Source organism: Euprymna scolopes, chromosome 42, assembly GCF_053919585.1.
Source record: "Euprymna scolopes isolate OS-2025 chromosome 42, ASM5391958v1, whole genome shotgun sequence".
Taxonomy (NCBI): Eukaryota; Metazoa; Mollusca; class Cephalopoda; order Sepiida; family Sepiolidae; genus Euprymna; species Euprymna scolopes.
Window position 1 is genome coordinate 47234684 of NC_136523.1, and position 21607 is coordinate 47256290.

Genomic DNA, 21607 nt, shown 5'->3' on the forward strand with positions numbered 1-21607 from the left:
AATGGACTTAGTCATTTCTTTCTTTTTTTTGCATGGTGAAGAACTAAACTTTACATATGTCAAGGCCTAAAACTGCACCGTTTGTTCATTTTCACCAGGATTTGACGTCCCGGGGACTTTTGTGGCTAAATGGAGGGGGCAAATGCTGAACTTAGTCAATTTTTTATGCCTCGTTCACTGTGCACTCACAGGGGAAAAGGCTTGCTTCACTTGTTTTGTACTAAAATCTGTTGATCAAAACCATAAGCCAAGTTTAATGAGATAGAATGACTGCCATCAGAGAGATGATGAGATGGTTGAGAAAGCATGATGAGATGCATTCCTTGTTTATATAATTTTGGGGTCACCATTTATCAAGGGCAAGAGCCACTTGAGGATAACGATTAAGTAAGTATTATTTATGAGGCGGATGATGATAAGAATTTGACATTTCGATTTTTACAACAAGTTGCTAGCCGAAAGATGAGGAAACACTACTGAGTATTAATATTAATCACAGGTATAGATTACGTTTTTTTTTTTTTTTAAATAGGAGAGTCACCACTTATCAAGGCCCTAGGGCCACGCAAGGATAAGAGTTAATGAATGCGTGGTTATAGTGTAGTAATCATTAATAGAGTAAGTCGAGTAGACTTTGATTATTTAAGGCAACGGTTCAACAAATCTTTACTTGTGACGCTAACAGATTTTGATTCAAGCACGAGCCTATCTGCTATTATACTAGCTGTTCCTGTACGGCACTAACCGAGAATATTTCTGCTATTATTTTTGTTTCGCATTTATGTAAAAAAAAAAAGAAAAGCTATCCCTTTTTTACACTAAACTCTGTTTATATAGGCCAAAAGCCACCCGAGGATGAAGGTTAATGAACTGGAATGATTGCCAGTTGAGAGACGAAATTACTTATGAAATGGATTGATAAAGCTTCATGAAATTAATTGCTGTTTTTCTTTTTTACTATTGGGGGGCACCATTTATCAAGGCTAAGAGGCAATCGAGGAAAACAATTAAATGAAATGGAAATTATTGCCAGCCCAAAGATGAGGAACACTATGGAAGTACTAACATTAATCAACGATATGAATTACGTTTGATCATTTATAAGGCGGATAATGACAAGAATTTGACATTTCGATTTTAAGACAATCAAATTGTAACTAATATAGATACAGTCCTGCGATAATGTGTTGACAGGTAGGAAGCTTTTACAAAGAAGGGTCCTGCTGTATAGCAGCTCTACCTATACACATATAGATAGGTTAAACTATGCAGATGAGTTATAACGACGATACACGTGCCTGTGGCTAATTATATTTTATATATATATTAAACATTTGAATAATACAAGGCGCAATGCCATTATTATTTGTCGTTAAGGTATTCTTTTTATATTTTAACTTATATTAGTAAAAAAAACAAAAAAAAAACAGGAGTCACAACGAAGGAAACCCAAGACACATGTTAAAACCATTAAAAATAAGGGGAAACGAGGGGCGAGAAGAGAGATTTTTAAAAAGTCCTTGTGAGACGCCTTTTATAGTAATCGTGGGTAACGATAGCCAAAGTCGATTAAAAAAGTAGTTAGAAGGTTGTAACTATTGACGATGAATAATAATAATAATAATAATAGTAATACTACTACTACTACTACTACTACTACTAATAATAATAATAGTAATACTACTACTAATAGTAATAATAGATAATAATAATAACAATAATAATAATAACAATAATAATAATAGTAACAATAATAATAATAGTAACAATAATAATAACAATAGTAACAATAATAATAATAATAATAGTAATAGCAATAATAATAGTAATAATAATGATAATAGTAATAATAATAATAGTAATAATAGTAATAGTAATAATAATAATAGTAATAGTAATAATAATAATAATAATATTGGGAGAGGAGAAAAAGAAACAGGATACAAGAAACATTGCTCTCAAGAGGTAGATATTTCATACTATATCTATGATATAAAGCTGAATGTGTGTGTGTGTGTGTGTGTCTGGTCACGAATAGGCTCCTATATGGTTGACTATTTAAAAAAAAAACTGATTACATATAATGATAGAAGATGTATCGAGACACAGGAATGGGTATGTTTGATCTGGCAGAACGGTAGTTCATTAAAATTGTGGGGTCTGCGTTCGCGCCTGGTCCACAAAAGATGGAAATAAAAAAATTAAAAATTAAAAAAAAAAAAACGGTCGGGTTTCAATCCTGGCTTGAGGTAGTTGCCTGTCTAGCCGCTCTGATGAGCTGTGAAACAGCGAAACAGTACGGTATGTGGATGACTATATATATATATATATATATATATATATATATATATATATATATATATATATATATATATATATATGAATAAAAAAGAATACGAAAAGTATAAAAGCTTATAACTTTTCTATATTCGTTTTCAATTGGTGACGTGCAGGAATACAAAATAATATTGTGAAAAAAAATTAAAAAACTTTTTTTATAAGTACATAATTTTCGACCGATCGAAAGTGTTGGGACGATTCCAATATTTTTCACGATTCCCATACAATTACCGATTAAGTTCTAAATTCCCGATTTTGATACAATTACTGATTCTGATTCCGATTTTTTATATATCTCTAAATATTTAACTATAGAAATGTTGTTTTCCCTAATTTCCGTAAAAAATACATGTTAAACATGCAGATATTTTCCTAAGTGTAAATTTACACTTGTGGAGGATGATCTATCGAATTTAGTTTTACTGATATTTTAAAAATCAATAAATATTTATGATTTTATCATTATTACTAGCTATGTAGGATTTGCTTTAAACAGAATCAACAGGAGAATCGTTTTGTCATCGGAAAATAGGCACCAATTTTTCTGAATCCGATATCGATTCTGATACCCTAAAGAGTTCCAATTTTTCCGATTCCCGATTCCGATAAATCGTCCCAACACTGATATATATATATATATATATATATATATATATATATATATATATATATATATATATATATAGTGCACTCTGTCTATGGGTGGGAGTTCGTTCCCTATGGGCTCGGAAACAGCTGGGCCGATTTTTAAAAATTTTACACAAATGTACAAATTGTGTCTGGTAGTGTTCTTAGGCAGGGTTGGTGTTAGAATGTCTTCGATAAGTATAAAATATCGGTAATCGCAAAAAAAGACCCAATCCAAAAAGAAGCAGTCCAATTTGAACCAATATATACACCCTGATACAGCCTAACATAACATCACAAGTGTATTAGAGAGGTTTTATCACCGCACAAACAGAAGGGTTTGGTGTACACAATCAACAGTATGTGCTTAGATAAAACATGGGCGCCTTTGAAATGAATGTTTCTGTTTAGAGCGCAATTGAACCATGATACTTGACTTTTGCATTATTAACTTTAATTCAAGCCATTATATAAAAATAATTTTATAAAATCAACCGTAAATTCTCTACAGTGCAATGTAGACTGTTTTGTAGAGAAAGTCAATTCAGGGAGGCATGTGATGCTTCCATCTAGTGCATCGTGGTAGGTATCAATTTGAGGTTGCTATATTCAGCTTGGGTCCCAAAATTTAACGTCTCAAGCCCCAACCCAACCTACTCCATACCCTAAGCCTGTCATAAAAATGAACGAATGAATGAATAATAAATAAATAAATATAAATTAAAAAAAAAAATAAATAAATCCACACCCAACCACACAGCTGAACTTCACCCCCTGATCCCTTTCTTACAAAAAACATTCTTTTGCTTTTGAATATAAGCGTTGTTGCCTCAAGAGGTCTCTAGTTACTAAACACTAGGAGACCGAAACATGCTCATGACTGTATATTTCTAGATAATTTCTCCCTTAACGAAATCCGGCGCCGCTGATTAGCTGCGATGTAAACATTCTCATATTCTGATATTCGCATCTTTTTTCACCATTAAATGAACACTTCGACACTTATTTACTTCTATATCCATTCCTTATTCCTTACCATTTTTTCTTAATTATATACATGAACTCTGCATTTCCGAACTTTATAGATATTATACTATGTGATTGCTTTTGCAATTATATTTATTCCACCACGGAAATTCGAGACTAAACGTATACAAAGCTACGTAAAACTGATTCTTCCTTCACTCACTTCCATCATTACTCGCGTGCCCTCCCCTCTCACTTTCTCTCTCTGTTCGTTTATACATGAACGGTTTGACAATTATAAACATATCACCGTTTATTGACATATTCATTCGTTTCTTTTTTTCTGAATTATCTACATTACCTTTGCATTTCATTACTTTTGCTTTAAAAATGGTAATTCAGCCACGGAAATTCGAGATTAAACGTACACAAAGCTACGTAAAACTGCTTCTTCTTTAACCTACTCCGTTATTACTCGCTCCTCATTTCTCTCACTCTCCCACTCTCTCACTATTCGCTTTTCACTGTCCTTTTTGATACATTATTCTACGAATTCATTTTTTCTTATATATAAAAAATTCTGTTTACAATAAACAAACAAAGGTTCACTGCCAGTTTCTGTGAAATAAACAAGTTTTAAAATTTGTTAGTTAAAATACACGGCACCGTCAATAAAACATTTGGTGATTAAATTATTAATAAATGGTGTTTATGTACTTAGGTTACCGCTCTATTGTGTAAAATAGTTTGCTTGAATTAAATTCACTTTTATAGTATCTCTTTTATTAAATTGTTAGGTGAAAGTACACTATAATTACAAAACACCCTACACTACTCATGTTTATAATGTATTTCTAAATAATTGTGTTGTGATTTCAGCACGCTAACATAAGTGCATAAGTACCAGAAAATATTCATCTTTTAGTGAAAAAAAAAACAACAGACAAAACCAAACCAAAAAAAAACAAACAATTTGCTTATTACAAAATTGTTTTTTTTTTTTTTTACGACAGTACCCATCGTTCTATAAACACTCTGAAATCCATATGTTAAAAATCTCTTTCGGAATAAGCATTCACAACCTCCCCAATGTTTCGGCTTTCTGTGCTGTTTACTGCGAATGCCCTTCTTAACATGGGGAGGCTGAGGTGTTTATACTATGCTGGGTACTAAAAAAATCATAACGACAGGAACAGTTTGCTGAATTAACACTCTCTATTTCCCCATGGGAAGAACGACGTTCGAGGTTGGAGGTTTATTTTCCGAAAACCATTCTTAACATGGAGATGTTGGAGGTGTTTGTACTACGCTGTGTCATGTCATAAAAAATACCAAAAATTGTAAAAATAAAAGATAATTGTGTGTGTGTGTGTGTGTGTGTATTCAGTAAGTTTACAGTAGATTTTATATTTATTGTATTGTATTTATACTTGTTTGGGTTTCTTTGTTTGGATATTCATCTGCGTCTGTTACTTTGCTAGGCTTAATCCGATGACTGCCGGTTGAGCCCGAACCATAATTTTACGCAAAATCCCGAGGATCCATGTCTAATTCTGCTAGAGTTCCAAACTTTTCTCATACTTAATATGAAACTAAAAATTGCCTTAAAACTTAAATTAAAATTCTTTTATAAGCTCGTGCAACGCTGAGAAACGGGTCCTGCTAGTATAATAATAAATACAAAATCTGCATTAATCAAAATCATATTTAAGTGTATTTTACGACCGGGCAATGCCAGGTGCCATGCTAGTATATATATATATATATATATATATATATATATATATATATATATATATATATATATATATATACGACTTAATGCATGCATACGTGTGCAAGGAAGCAAAAACGATGTAAAACTAAGCTAAAACCACTACTAACAAGTTTCCATACTCTCTCTCAGTGTCTAAATCTAAACAAAAATTCCAAAGTTTCTTTCTTAGAATTGTCCGCTTGTGGACTACTGTTCCACTTGCCACTTCCCAGCTAACAACAACATGATCGCCTTCAAATCAAATTTGAAAAGTTCTTTCTATCTCATCCCTTTGCCGAATCCCCATTGAAAATGACTACTGACGTGTTGTCTCACTGACCACCTTACACTCATTCCACCTTATCCTCAAATGGCTTCCAGCCTTTGATAAGTGGTGATTCCCTAGTAAGAAATAAAGGTTAGCGAATTTGAATGCAATGGTGACATTCCCATGCTGCTATTATCTATAATATAAATTTCACCTGCCTGTTTAAATGTATGTATGTATGTATGTATGTATGTATTATGTATGTATGGTGTGGGCGTGTGTTAAAAGCACACATATGCTCAAGCGTCATATATAGCTTCTCCCAATCTAATCATCCCCACGTGCACGTCGTGAGTTCTGCCAAGCTAACGGGGCTCTGGTGAATGGTGAGTGTTCAGCGCCAGAAAACTGAATCCCCACTGCCTTGTGGGATAAGGTTTTTGAACTAAAGGTTAAGGATTAGGTAACCCTTATAGAAACCTCCAGAGGAGCTTAGGCCCTGTTGACTGCGGCATTCATGACCCACCGGCGTGTGGACCATGCTCTGGTGTCCAGCTACCTAAGTCCCAGTCAGAAGGATCTCCTGTAAGCCGTGGTGGAGGCAATCCTTCTAGGCGAGGACAACTCTCACGAGAAATCTGCGGCCAAAGCAATTACCAGTCATCTTGCAACGGCTTGTCACTAGGTTATTGTTTTGGAGACTTAGAAAGTGACACTCGTGTCGTACAAGCGCTTGTCACTTCAATACAACGATGTACATATGTTACTTGAGCTCTATCTTTTATCTTTTTCTATCTTTATCTGTGGTTTATTTCTATTGCAAGTCCTATGGCGATGGAGGAGTGGCAACGTGTACAGACTTGAACAGTTGGAGGCACACAGTCATAAATCTGCACAGAGGCGACAGGAACCCTATCTTAACATCGTTGTTGTGCCTTCACATGACAGAGGCCAACTCCGGTGGGGGTTCCAGTGACTGAGCAGTCCTATTCAGGGAGAACACTGCTCACCCAATGTCCTGGGAAAGTGCTAGAAAAGGTGCACTAAAAATTGTCTGTCATACTATCACTGGTTATTTCCTGCGGCTAACGGTGGTTCATGTAAGCAGGAAGAAAACAAAAATTGTATCTCCAAAAAGGAGTAAAATTCAATTTACGCTGTTGGAATGTACGCACTCTTCTTGATAAAGCGTCATCCAACCGTCCAGAGCACGGGAAAGCGCTCGTCACTACAGAGCTACGGAGACTTGATATAGATATTGCTGCTCTGTCAGAGACTTGTCTTTCAGAAGATCAAATGACAGAGGTATCATCAGGCTACACTTTCTTCTGGATTGGTAAACCGTAGGGTATCCGTAGAAATGGTGGAGTCGGTTTTGCAATTAAAACATCCTTGGTTGATACTATGGAATTTCCTTCCAGTATCTGTGATCGCATTATGAAACTTCGTGTTCATCTCTCACATAACAGATTCATCACTATTCTTTCGGTCTATGCACCAACCCTTCAAGTGAATGAAGATGACATCTTATGTTTCTATGAGTCTCTGCGTTCTGTTGCATCTACACCAATTAATGAAAAACTTGTTATTCTTGGTGATTTTAATGCTCATGTTGGGAAAGACTATGAGATCTGGAGTTCTCTAGGTCGCTATGGTATCGGTACTATGAATGTTAATGGCCTTAACCTACTAGAGCTGTGTTCAGAATTTAATCTTGCTATCTGTAACACTTTTTTTCGTCGTAAATTGAAGCACAAAGCTACTTAGATACACCCACGTTCAAAGCATGGTCACCTAATTGACTTCATCATAACTCGAAAACGCGACCTTCGAGATGCATATACTGTTGGTGTCATGCGCAGTTCTGAATGTGACACCGATCACAAGTTGGTGAAAAGTTTAATTTACGAATCCGTAAGAAAGTTCGTTATAGTGGTGTTAAGCCTATTGATGTCGCCCAGTTAAAGCTGCCTGAAGTTCAAAAGAGTATGGCGGAAAAGCTCGATAATCTTGCATTTGATGGTACATTGGTTAATTTTAAGACTCAGGTTTATTCTGCTGATGCTGAAGTTCTTGGTTTCAACAGGGATAAGAACAAGGACTGGTTTGACGTCAACAACCTTGAAATTAATCAGTTGCTGATGAATAAACAGACAATTTATGAATCTTTACTTCGTGAAGATCATTCTGATCATACAACTAATCTGCGACAATACAAAGAGGTTAAAGCCACATTGCAACGTGAGCTAAGAAAGATGAAAAACGGAGCAGATCCAAAAGGCGTTTGACACAAAAAATTCAAAGGAATTTTATGGACTCCTGCGCCAAGTATTTGGTCCCTCTACCTCTTCAATATCTCCCATGATGTCGAAAGATGGTTCTGTTGTCATTAAGGACCCAGAAGATGTCTTGAAAAGATGGCAAGAGCACTTTACTGATGTGTTTCACAATCCCTCAGCAGTAGATGCTGATGCAATTGATAACCTACCACAATGTGATATCATTCTTAATGGATCGTTTGCCTAATCTGGTTGAGGTGCAGTTGGCTATCGCACAAATCAGCAGTGGAATGGCACCTGGTTTGATGGTGTTCCGGTGGAACTTCTTAGGATTAGTGGTGTGAATATTGCTAATGCTATCCTTGGTTTTGTTGAGGAAATCTGGGAAGGTGGTCCTGTTCCATAGGATTGGATTGATGGTGTCTTGGTGACTATTTAAAGGAAAAGGACAGAAAAATGTTTGTGACCACTACCGTGGGATTATGCGTTTGGAAGCTGCTGGGAAAGTTCTCGCACGACCTCTATTAAACAGGTTACTGGAGGATGTTTGTCCTAATGCTATTCCAGAGCCATAAAGTAGCTATAGGTCTGGCAGAGAAATATGGATATGATTTTGTCAGCCCGGCAAGTCCAGGAAAAGTGCATTGAACAACAGATACCGCTGTATCAAGTGTTTGAGGATCTAACCAAAGCATTTGACACCGTTAACAGGGATGCTCTCTTGTTAATCTTAGAGAAAGCAGGGTGTCCTCCAACCTTTCTTAGAATATTCAAGGAACTGCACAGGGACATGCAAGGCCGAGTCTCGTGTAACAGAAAATTGTCTGATGAAATCCCAGTTGACAATGGTGTCAAACAAGATGATATTCCTGCCCCTAATCTTGTCTCTACATATTTTGTTGCTCTACTTGCTCATGCGTTTCGACATTGCGATAAGGGTGTCATGTTAAAGTTTCGAATCACAGGTCGCATTTTTAATCTTAGAAGATTTAATGCCAGAACCAAGCAGCACCATGTCTTGGTCAAGGAGTTACTGTATGCAGACGATGCTGTTTTTTTGTGTCACACACTGAGACTGATATGCAGCATATAATGGATAGCTTTGCTGACTCCTGCACTACCTTTGGTCTGAAGATCAGTCTGTCTAAAACAAAGGTGATGTTCAATCCTGCACTGGGCCAGTCATACGTGGAGCCGAACATCATGGTCTGTAGTGCTATAGGTGTGTCAGAAATTTCCTGAAAAATATTAAATAATTCCACTCCTGTCTTTCCAAACTTATAACTCCTCGAAAAATGTAATTCAATCCCTATTTTATTTTTCAATTAAAGGAGCAAGGACCAAGGTTTCATTAAAAAAACAAAAAACAAAAAAAACAAACAACGTGTTTAAAAAAAAGGGTTTAAACTTCGGACTTTACAGATAAATTTCTAAAAAAACAACTATTTTTTGTTTTAAATTTGAATATATTCTTATTGATCTTTTATCTTCAATTTGTGATATATAACACTTTGGTGAGTAAATTAATTATTTACTTTTTAATAGACATTTCAAAATGGGGTAGGGGCGTGAATTAAAAAAAAAACAACGTCTAAAATATTATATTCGGTTTATTGGAAAGAGCATAAAATTTCACATTATCAAAATATCGTAAAAATAGAATCAATAGAAAAATTGATAGATTTATTAAGTTTAAAAATTGAAAAATACTGAACTCGTAAAATCAATTAAATTAATTTAAAAAAAATGAATAAATAATATTTCTATTACTTTTTATACAACTTTAATAGTTTATTTTGGAAGTATAATCCATAAAGAAAACAAACAACCCACTTTTAAAAGAGAAATTACGAGTTTTTTTATATTTTATTCGCAGTTTCGTGTAAGTGGTGTCAAAAATTCCTACAAAAATTCTGATACACCTAGTGATACTAGACTGGGAGTAGTTGGTTCATTTGTGTACCTTGGTAGTTCGCTGTCGAGGGGTGGCTGTCTCGACACTGAAATCCACAAGCGAATTCAGAACGCATTTGTAACTTTTGGAAGGTTGGAGAAGAGAGTGTGGTCTGATCGTGACAGGACTAAGATCTGCGTTTACAAGACCTGTGTGCTAACCACACTGTTGTGTTCATCGGAGACATGGACATTGCATCAAAGGCACATTAAATGGATTGAACAATTTCACAAAAAATGCTTGAGACGTATCTTAAACATCAAGTGGCAAGCACAAGTACCCGATACTGAAGTCCTTGTGAGAGCATGTTGCTCTAGTGTTGAGATCCTTATAATCAGATCTCACATACGTTGGGTGGACCACTTGGTTCGAATGAAGGATTGTAGGCTGCCAAAACAATTTTTTTACGGGGAGCAAGAAAATGACAAGCGCCCTCAGCACAAGCATAGGAAGAGGTTCAGGGATTCTACAAAGAATAATTTGAAAGTCTTACAAATGGACATCGACATATGGGAAGAACTTACTCTGCAAAGGCCGAAAGCTTGTACGTGAAAGTTGTGATGCTCTAGAGAAAAGAAAGCTGGCCCACAGCAATCTGAAGCGAGAGCTTCGCAAAGGTTTAATTGACGGTTTTAGCCATGTCAACCAGAGCTGGAAATGCGACACTTGTGAACGAGTGCTTTTGTCAAAAACTGGCTACGTCAACTACATTAAGTCGCACAAAACTCCTGTTCAGGTCAACTTTGCACCTATTTGTCCGAACCAAACTATCTGTTTAACACGCAGCAAAGTTTGCAAGTCTACTGCTGGTTTGAGAAGACATCTGATTGTTCATAGGAATACTCTTCAAACTCCAGAGGAAGTCAACTCAATGGAAATTGCTCAATTTGCATGTCACATCTGCTTCAAGGTGTGCAAATCTGCGGCAGGAGTGCAGAGTCATCTGAGATGGAATGGATGACAAGATTGGGAAAACTCAATGTGACGGCGATCATCTGGAAAGATGCAGCAATCATAATGTATGTATGTATGTATGTATGTATGTATGTATGTATTCCTAAAACTTTTGACAGAGGCGACGGAATTTCACATCTTTATCATAAGCTCCACCTTTCGGACGATAAATATCGAAAAATTAGCTACAACATCAATTCCTTCATCCTCAACTGGGCACTTTTCTATAGGGAGGGGTCGCTTTTTTCGCCGATATTTTCGAACGTCATCGTCTTTTTCAATTGTCTAGCCTTAATTTAAACCTACGTTACTTCAGCTTTGGCGATAGGCGCAACAGCAAAGACATCACGTTTTTTTTTTTCACACTCTTTTCCTCCTTCGCGGTATTGGTTCGAGCCTGCCTACTACCAGTGTTTTATTTTTTTTTTTTCTCAACACACATCCGCAAACATTCCAGCAACGCCGGGCACCCAGGCTAGTCGCTAACCCCCCCCCCCGACAAACTTAACTTCTTCTTTTTTCTTTTTTTCTTGCTTTTCTTTTCTTTCCTTCATTCATTCTTTCATCATCATCAAGCTCTTCCTTACCCTTATTCTTTTTGCTTCCCTTATTTTTGAATTCATTCCTCCTCTTCTTCCTCCTCCAAATCCTTTCATCATTCATCTTTCGTTCCTTTTTTCTTCATTTCCATTTTTCTTTCTTCTTCTCCATTTCCTCTCTTTACTTTTTTTTTGTTTCATTTTTCTTGAATTGTTCTTCTTTTTCCTTTCATTGTTTCTTTTTCTTCTTTTTTTTTCTTGTACTTTTCTACTTCTTTCTATTTTTTCTATTTTTTATTTTTCCTTGTTTTTTTTTTTCTACTTTTTCTTTTTCTCCTGTTTCCTCTTCTACTTTCTTCCTTTTTTTAGTTTTCTTATTTATTTTTCTTCTCCTTCTTCTTCTTTTCTCTCTATTCTTTCTTCTTTTCCCTGTTCGTTTTCTTCTTTCTTTTTCTCCTGCCTTTTCTCTCTTTTCTTTCTTCCTTTCATTGTTCGTTTTCTTCTTCTGTCTTTTTCTCCTTTTCTCCCACTTCTTTATTTCTTTCCTCGTTCGTTTCCTATCTCTTTTTTTCTTCTTTCTAATCCTCTTTCTTTTCCTTCTTTGTTTAATTTTCTTTTTTTTTCTTTCCTTCGTTTTTTTCTACTTTCCTTTTTTCTTTTTTTCTTCTTTCTTTTTTCCTTGTTCTTTTTCTGCTTCTTTCTGTTTTTTTTTCCTTCTGTCTTTCATTTCTATTTTCCATTGTTCTTTTTCTATATCTTTCTTTTTCCTTTCTTTCTTTTTTTCCTATTCCTTTCTTTTATCATTCTTCTCCTTCCTTCTTTCTTTACAATTTTTCTTGTTCTTATTTATTTATTTATTCATTCATTCATTTCATCGTTCTTCTACATCTGAAACACTCTCCACACCAGAATATCTATTTTTCTCCATAAAGCGACATCAATATACAATCAACCGTCCTTTTCCTGTCGGATCCAACATGGCCGCCATCGTCTGTACCCCCCTCTCACCATCATCACCCACATAAAACAAAACAAAGGGTCATTTCCGAAGGTTCTAGCATGCCGAGCCGATGCGCACCAGTGTCATTCTTGATTCTAATCTAACAGTCATTACGGACAACGCGTGTAGCTCGACTAATCGGGCCTCATCCGTCTTTTGTAAGATGGCGACACCCATTTAAGGAAGCTAAAAATTAGGCCCATGCCAGTTAATAACTCCGCCATAAAACACAGCTTATGTTGTCCTGACTAGCGACAGCAGCAACGCGGAAGGTTACCGATGTTTACGGTGAGTTATTCGGCAATAGCTGTCGCAAAACCAATATGCTGGCCGACCATAAAGATAACAAACAACACACGAAGCCTTATATCCTAAAGATTCTGCCGCGTTTTCGAATACATTTTTCTCTATTCGCCCCTCTCTCTTCATCTCTCTCGTCCTTTTTTCTCTCTTCCTCTTTTCTTCCCTTCTTTCTTTCTACGTCACGTTTTCTTTTCCTCTCGCTTTCTCTCTATTTCTCTTTTTTACTTCTCTTTCTTTCGATTCTTATCACTTTTCCTCTTCCCCTCGTTTTCTCTCGATTTCTTTCTTTCTTTCTTTCTTTCTACACTCTGTCCTAGCTTTTCTCCCTCTCATTCTTTTGGCCCTCCCACTTTCGTTCCTTTTCTTTGTCGCTATTTCTCTTTTTCTCTCTCTACCTCTTCATGGCCCTCATTCTTTCTCTCTTTTTAGCTCTCTTTCTCTCTTATTCTCTACTCTCTCTTTCACTCTCTCCCCCTCTCTCTATCAAACAATATACAAAACCTTATCTCCTACAGATATTTTCTCGTTTTCACATACATTTCAGTTTCTTCTTCATTCTCCAATCTTCTTTCTTTCTTTTTTTTATCTCTCTTCCTCTTTCTTTGTATCTTTCTCACCTTTCTCACTCCCTTCTTCTCTCCCTTTCTTTTCTCTTTTAATTTTCCATCTCTCTTTTGTCTTTTTCTCTCTGCCTCTTTCTCTTTATCTTCTTCACTCTTTCTATTTTTTTCTTCACATTTTCTTCTACCCTACTTTCTCTCTCGTTCTTTCTTTCTTTTTCCTTCCTTCTTTTTCTTCTTTCCTTTGTCCATTCATTAACACCACTTTCCCCCTTCCTCTCATTTTCTCGTTATTTTACTATTCCTCTTTCTTTCTCTCTCGTTCTTTCTATAATTTTCCATTTCCTATTTCTTTCTATCTGTCTATTTTTATCTTCACCCCTTCCTTTCTCTATTTAACTTTCTCTCTCTATCTCTCTCACCCTCTTTATCTCGCTCATTCTTTCTCCCCTATTTTCCCTTACTTTCTTTCATCTTTCTTTTTTCTTCTAATTTTCTTTTGTTTTCTTTCTTCCTTTCTTTCCATCCCATATCCTTTTTTCATACTCCCTTTCTCTCTTCCTATCTTTCTTCCTTTCCTTCTTTTTTCCTTTCTTTTCCCATCTTTATTTTTTCTTGTTCTCATTCTTCCTCTTTAAATTCCTTCATTCTTTTTTTCTTCTCTTTTTCTTTCTTTATTTCTTCTCTCCCATTTTCTCCCCCCTCTCTATCTATCTATCTATCTATCTTAAAGAACACACAAAGCGTTATTTCCTATAGCATTTTCATCATTTTTACATACAGGATAGAACGATAAAATTGTCGCCCTAGAAAAGATGATATGATTCCATTTCCGTTTTATGAAAACCGGTTTATTTTTTGTTGCAAACCATCTACTTGTTGGCTAGTTGTGTATATATCCCAATATATATTCTATCATGTCTAAAAATGATACACTGTTCAATGAGTGAGATCAAAGATGCGCCGCTGTACAACTCATGCTCTCTACCGATCCAAGTTATGAAAACAGGACCATTGCCAGCTCCCTCAGAATGAAAATCCAATGAACGATTCACGATTATGGGTTTTGGTGTGGTTTCAAGTAAGGACTATACTATGCCACCTCATATCTTCGAAGTCGGCTTGATAGTTAATACCTGGATGTATCTGGATGTGCTGAAGAGTGTGGTGATACTCTGGTGCAATCAGGTGGACGCAAGCAAACCCTGGATGTGGTAGCAGGACTCGGTGCCGGCCCTCAAGTGCAAAGAGACCCAAGCTTAGCTCCAGAAGGAGTGCTATGACCTTCTCTCACTAGTCATCTCCTCCCCTGACACCTGAACGCGCTGGACTACTTCGTTTGGTCATATGTCGAGAACATCTACAACATGATCTCCGACATCACCAAAGCAAGCCTGATCGCAGCCATCTGCCGAGTATTCGCCGGGATACCGCCGGCGCTTATATAAAAAAAGACATGCTCCCAGTTCCGGACCCGTATCAAAGTGGTGATTGTGGCTGAAGGCGGCTACATTGAATAGCTGTCAGCTCTACTACATAATCAACTTACCTGAATTGATTTTTTTTTCAATAAAAGTTTTAAATAAAATTTGTAGTGTTGTTTTCTTTAAGGCGAGAATTTTATCCTTCTACTCTGTATATCTTTCTCCCTCCTTCTCTATCTCTTTCTCTCTCCTTCTCTATCTCTTTCTCTCTTCTCGTTTCTTCCTCGATTTCTGTCGTCCCTTCTGTCTCTTCTTTCTTTCTACTGCTTTCCCTTCTTTCTTTTTGTTTCTCTTACCCTCTTTTCGCCCTTTATTCACTTTTCTCTCTATTCTCCTCTTTTTCATTCTCCACCCCTCTTTGTACCCCTCTCTTTCTCTACTCGACTCCCTTTCAAGTTTCTGTTTTTCTTTTTCTCTACTCTCTTTTTTCATCTCCCTTTCTTTGTCTCTCTTTTTGTCTATCTCCCTCTTTCACACACACACACACACACACACACACACGCACTTACACTGTTCAATATATCTGTCCGCTTCCCCTCCCCCAAAAGAACGCGGGTACAGATACCAATTTCTACGTCTCTTTTTTTGTCTATCTCCCCCTCTCTCTCTCTCTCACGCGCGTGCGCACACACACACACACACACACACACACACACACACACACACACACACACACACACACACACACACACTGTTCAATATATCTGTCCGCTTCCCCTCCCCCAAAAGAACGCGCGTACAGATACCAATTTCTACGCGCGACAATTTAAAGGCTTCGCTAGAAACGAGATGTACGAAGCGAAGTCTATGGTCTTTTCGCGGGAAAATTAATTAGCTTATTTCCTGGCCGCTTCATAAAATATATTGGCCATGAATAAACTATGAGCGAGATAACAGTGTATTGACTAAACCAGGGATCTCCAAAGTTTTCGAACGGGTGAGGACTTTTTACAACTACGTGAGACAAAATGAAATAAATGACCTCCACGTGTTTTATACTGTTTTGCTTATTAGTTTTGCTTTTTCGTGAAACTGGTTCTCCCAAACCTCAATCTTTTAATCATTTATCTGAACAGAAGGAAAAAATAACCACACTATTTTCACACATTTTCATTTAAATTTTTTTTTTCTGAATTAGTTACAATGAGTTCCCGTGATGTAAGCGTTGTTTAAAATTGAAATTGAAATCTAATATATAACGGCTATATGTTTGTCTGTTTGTCTCCCAATTTTCAAACTATTTCCCCCGAAACTAAAAGTCGAAGAGCGGCGCCAGGGGGCCTCTAATGATTGGATTTTTACGGGCCGTTGTTTTATGGGTCTTTAGCTGGTTAAAATAGTTTTAAAGAGGTAAAAATATGGGTCAAAATTAAAAAAAAAAAATCGTTATACATTTTGAACATTCATCATAGTTTATTTTTAATCAGTTCATATGCGGATCCGAGATATGATATATCCGATGGTGAAGCCCCGACTTGTGGGCTTTGGGGAGTGTGGAGCTACCCCTTAATTCCCATTGCTCTCAGGTCAACCGTGACCCGGAGTGGTAGTACCTGTTAGGGTCCCAACTATGGGTTAAATAGAAACAGACTTGAAAAAAAATATATATTCTATTAAAAATTTTTTCCTCCGAATCACTGGATTCGGCATTAAATAACCTGAAAAGGGTTGATATGCCGTAAAACAAAAACAACCAAACAACCAAATCAGTTCATATGCGTGTCACGTTGGTACAATGGTAAGCAAAATAACAACACTAGAATAAGAAACCAAAAGCAAGTAAAGAATTAATAGAAAAGAACATGAAATTGAATCAGTTTATTCACTTGGGTTGACAGTTTTACACACTGAAATTTCGTGTAAACAATAAGCAAATTTAATAAAGAAACATAAAATGCTTTTTAGGACAACGAGCGAAAGTTATATCCCGTTGACTTAGAATGGGTGCTTTATGCCGAGTTGATGATTGAATATGATTAAATTTGTGCTCACTTTTGTATTAAATATCAATCTCTATGCAACGTTACAGACGTTTATACACGCAGACCCAACACGTTGTAGCAGAGTACGTCGCAAAGGATCATAGGAAAAGTAATAACTCGACTCTCTTTTTAACAATGACCTTTATTCTCTCATTCTCCCGCTACGCATGACCTCTCGTTACGACTGTGACGTCATCAATGTGTTAAATATATATATATATTTTTTGTAATTATGTTTTCGATGATCCAATCCTGATAGATAGTTTCATATTTTCCAAGATTGTCTTCGGGTGATATCTGGCTGCAAGTTTATTTATGTTTATTTTGTTTTGTTTCTTTTTAACTCCCCTTTTTGTGTTATAAATTTATATTAATTTTAAATAATCTTTCTAAAAAAAAAAACACCAAAAATTTTTTCGATTCGAAACTGCATTTGTCTGCACTCTCCCCATGTGCCAACTGAGCACTAAAGTAATGCACACGGACTCTTTTTTCGATTCCTTCTGTGATCTGTTTTGATTATCTCCCTTTGTTCCGAAATAGATAATTTCAATTGATTTCAACTCTCCTCGTCTTGAGTGTTGTTTGTTTTTCACATATTTTTCTTTTCGACGACGACCAGAAGAACGTTGGACGTTACATCGATCGAAACGTTGTGAAAATGACCCTTAAAATAAAAACAGTAGACTGAGTAATCTAATTAATACGACATCTTTATTCATATACTAAGTGTATGTACACGGCGTTGTTCGGGAGTCGTAGTCTCACCCATTGCCATTCCTTTTCCCTAATCCTAAGTTCCTAACTTTTGTCGTTTCTCTGAATCAGTTTCTTGTGAGAATATATATATATATATATATATATATATATATATTGAAATAAAAAAGATGCAGTCGTTACCCGATATAAGCAATGGTAAACTTCAATCTAATATAAATATCAGTATTTACATAGAGATAATTTAATCCCAACCAAATAAAAAAGCTCAATACACACTCATTAAAGAGTAGAGCTTATTATAAGAGAAAAGAAATTAAAACTGTAAAGTTGAAATTTACAATCAAATTTATTACTGAACTGAATACTCCAAAAAACAATTTACAACATCCTTATTCCGCGGAGTTTCAATGAATGCTATTCTTGTAAAAAATTGTATAAGGAATTGGTGACGGGAAAGGTTTTAGTCCGGTGAGATGTAGGAATTACTTTCCAAGTTTAGTTTTCTAATCCGATTATAAGGCGGTGTATACCAGATTATACTTCTCTTTCTTCTACTTTTAATTTGATTATAACAATCGGTGTCCTGTTACTTACATTGGATATCAATAAGTTATGTTAATCACTACTTTAGACATAATAATACAGAGGTCGGCTTATATAATGATGACGGATTAAGAATTTTAAGGACAAGCAAAATAAACTTTAAGGAAATTATACATACGAAAATTAAAAAAAATAGGCCTTCGAGTATGCTAAGAGGCTTACATAAAATAAACTATGTCTATATGTTACTCTAAATATGAAAGTTCATATGTAAGGTATTTCAACCCAGTCGAAACATTACATTTGGGTTTTAGCCCGGGAAAATTGGAAAGTGTGAAAATTAAAAAGAAAAAATGAAATTTGTCAGCATTATGAACAGACATGCATAACATCATAGCTATTAGTTCATGTTTTAATTTTTATCTCTGCAGCAAGCAGAGCTTCATAATCTATAAATATAAAAGCGAAAATATATGTATGTTTGTATGTGTGTTCGCTTTTTCTGTATGTCTACAAAAGTCTTCTTTCAGAGAAGCGGTCGGTCGCTTAACAACCTTTTAAAACTTTTTATATCACATATAAATCGTAATGTCTCACAGTTAAACCCGAAGCTCGCCTGTCTATTTAATTTGCTCGATTTCGGGAAGATAAATATTCAACATTTGTCGCTCGCCGCATGTGAGTTAGTCTTTTTCCTATAACATCGTGGGAAAATAAAAATCCCGCAGTCAAACTTTACCTCATTAACTCATTAAAACGGGAACCTGTCAAATCTAAATAATTATATAAATTCAAACGTGTTTCCGTTAGCATCACGCGGTGAGGCAATCGTTAACGTCGCACGTTTTTTTCCCACTTCAATTTACAACTTTGCCTCAACGGTTCGGGTTCCATCCTACTACTTACCTACCAAAATATTTTTTAACCCCCACCCCCACCCCCGGAGTTTCCACGCCCACCTCCAAACACCAGGGCAACGCCGGGTACTCTTCGCTAGTATAATAATAAATACGAAATCTGCATTAATAAAAAATATCATAATTAAGCGTATTTTACTATTGGGCAATGCTGAGCGCCCTGCTATTAATATATATATATATAATAGTAGACTGGCAATATCACAGGGGAGACAATCATCACGAAAAAAGAAAAAAATCTAAGCACAATTCATCTTAAAACGAAAGGTGGCTGGCCAGGATACTTTATATGCAAATGTTGGCAAATTTGGACATATTTTATTGGTTTGAAAATATAAGTTCTTTTTTACTAATTGTCATAAAATCTTCAAATTTTCATGAAGTTTCATCCCATAGAACCAAAGATATGAGCATTCGAATATTCAATTTGGATACGGGTATATATATATATATATATATATATATATATATATATATATATATATATATATATATACACTAGCGGTTCAGCCCAGCTTTGCACGAGACCTATGTACTGTTCATAACTTTATGTGCATATATATATATATATATATATATATATATATATATATATATATATATATATTAAAAGTTTGACTCATGTCCAGGTAACCTACATCTAAAATTTCAAGTGTTTACACCCAAAATTGGCGAAGGACTTTGGTAAAATCTGCAAAGGTCAACTTTTAAACTTTGACCTCTTGACAGCCACCTTTTCGCCCAAAACTCATTATAAAGCTTACTCCACATCTGAATACCCTTGATGTAAAATTTCAAATGGTTAGACTAAAAATTGGCTGAATAGTTTGCTAGAGACCGCAAAGGTTAAATCTGTTAGAACATTGACCCCTTGGCAGCCAAAGTTTGGGTCAAAAACCAATTAAAAAGCTTGCTCTATGTCTGAATACACTTTATGTAAAATTTCCAATGTTTAGACCAAAAATTGGCCGAGTAATTTGGTTGAGACAGCAGAGGACAATTTTTGAAAACTTTGACCCCAATTTTCACCCTCTTAATATTTACTGTTTTGAGAACAAATCAAATAAAAAAGTGAGATTCATGACCAAGTAAGCTAAATCTAAAATTTGAAGTGTTTAGACCAAACATTGACGGAGGAGTTTAGTAGAGTTTTCAATGGTCAAATGGTTGAACTTTGACTCCTTGACAGCCAAATTTTGGCCGGAAATCGATTAAAACGATCGTCCCAAGTCTCAATACCCTTTATGTCAAATCTCGAATTTGTAGACTGAAAATTGACAGAGTAGTTTGGTAGGAAAATGTACACACACAGACACAGACAGACAAAGATAATTAAAGGAATCATTTCTGGCATCAGAAAACAGACACTAATTTTTCCGATTCCGATACCGATGCCGATACCTCAAAACGTTCTGATTTGACTGATTCAACCTGTTTTGGTAAATATCCTCTACATAAAATATTTAATAACATTGTTAAACCAAATTTAAATATGTTAAATGGGGACTTTGAGGGCTCAATAGGTAAGGGGAAGGAGGGGACAAATGATGGACTTCGTCATTTTTTTTTTTGCATGATGCAGAACTTAAATTTACATATGTTAAGACCTAAAATTACATCGTTTGTTCATTTTCACCAGAATTTGATGCCCCCTGGGGACTTTTGGGGCTAAATGAGGGTGAGGGGTAAATGCTGAACTTAGTTCTTTTTTTACAGCTCTATTTTAAAACTTTTATTGAAAAAGTCAATTCAGGTAACTTGATTATGTAGTAGAGCTGACATCTATTCAATGTAGCCGCTTTCAGCCTCAATCATCGCCCCGATACGGGTCGGGAACTGGGAGCATGCCTTTTTCACAAGCGCCGACGGGAGCTCAGCGAATACTCGGCGAATGGCGGTGATGAAACTGCCTTTGGTGTTGTCGGAGGTCATGTTGGTGATGATATCGACGTATGACTAAAGTAGTCCAGCGGGTTCAGATCGGAGGAAGAGGGTGGGTAATGAGAAGGTACAAAGTTATTGTACTCTTTCTCATGCCTGGATCTCTTTGGATTTGTGGGCGGGCACCAAATCCTGCGGGTACGCCAAGAGTTTTTTCAACGGCCACCTGATTGATCCAAGGAATCACCAAACTTTTCAGCACATCCAGGTACACTTTGCCGACTTTGAAGATACGAGGTGGCATGATGTGGCCCTTACGTGAAACTATAACAAAGATCATAATTGTGTCCGGAAACTTTGTTTTTATCATCCTGGACACGTCTTTTTTCTTTTTCTTTTTTTACATAGGCGTCACCACTTATCAAGGCCGATCGGCCACTCAAGGATAAGGGTTAAAGAGTGTAGAGTAGTCAAAAGGACAATATAGTAATCGATAGTAATGGAAGTTCGGTAAATTTGTTAATTTAAGTGGAA

At 36.0% G+C, this 21607-nt stretch overlaps 1 protein-coding gene across 1 annotated transcript in view; it reads right to left on the reverse strand.

Annotated features, from left to right (window-relative positions):
• The window catches only part of LOC145267161 (uncharacterized), a 137394-nt gene extending 116017 nt beyond the window's left edge, over positions 1-21377 (reverse strand). The window contains exon 1 of the mRNA XM_080123210.1: positions 21230-21377. Within this exon, the coding sequence (XP_079979336.1) occupies positions 21230-21377 (148 nt within the window). The remainder of the gene's footprint in view (positions 1-21229) is intronic.
• Between the last annotated feature and the right edge of the window lie 230 nt (positions 21378-21607).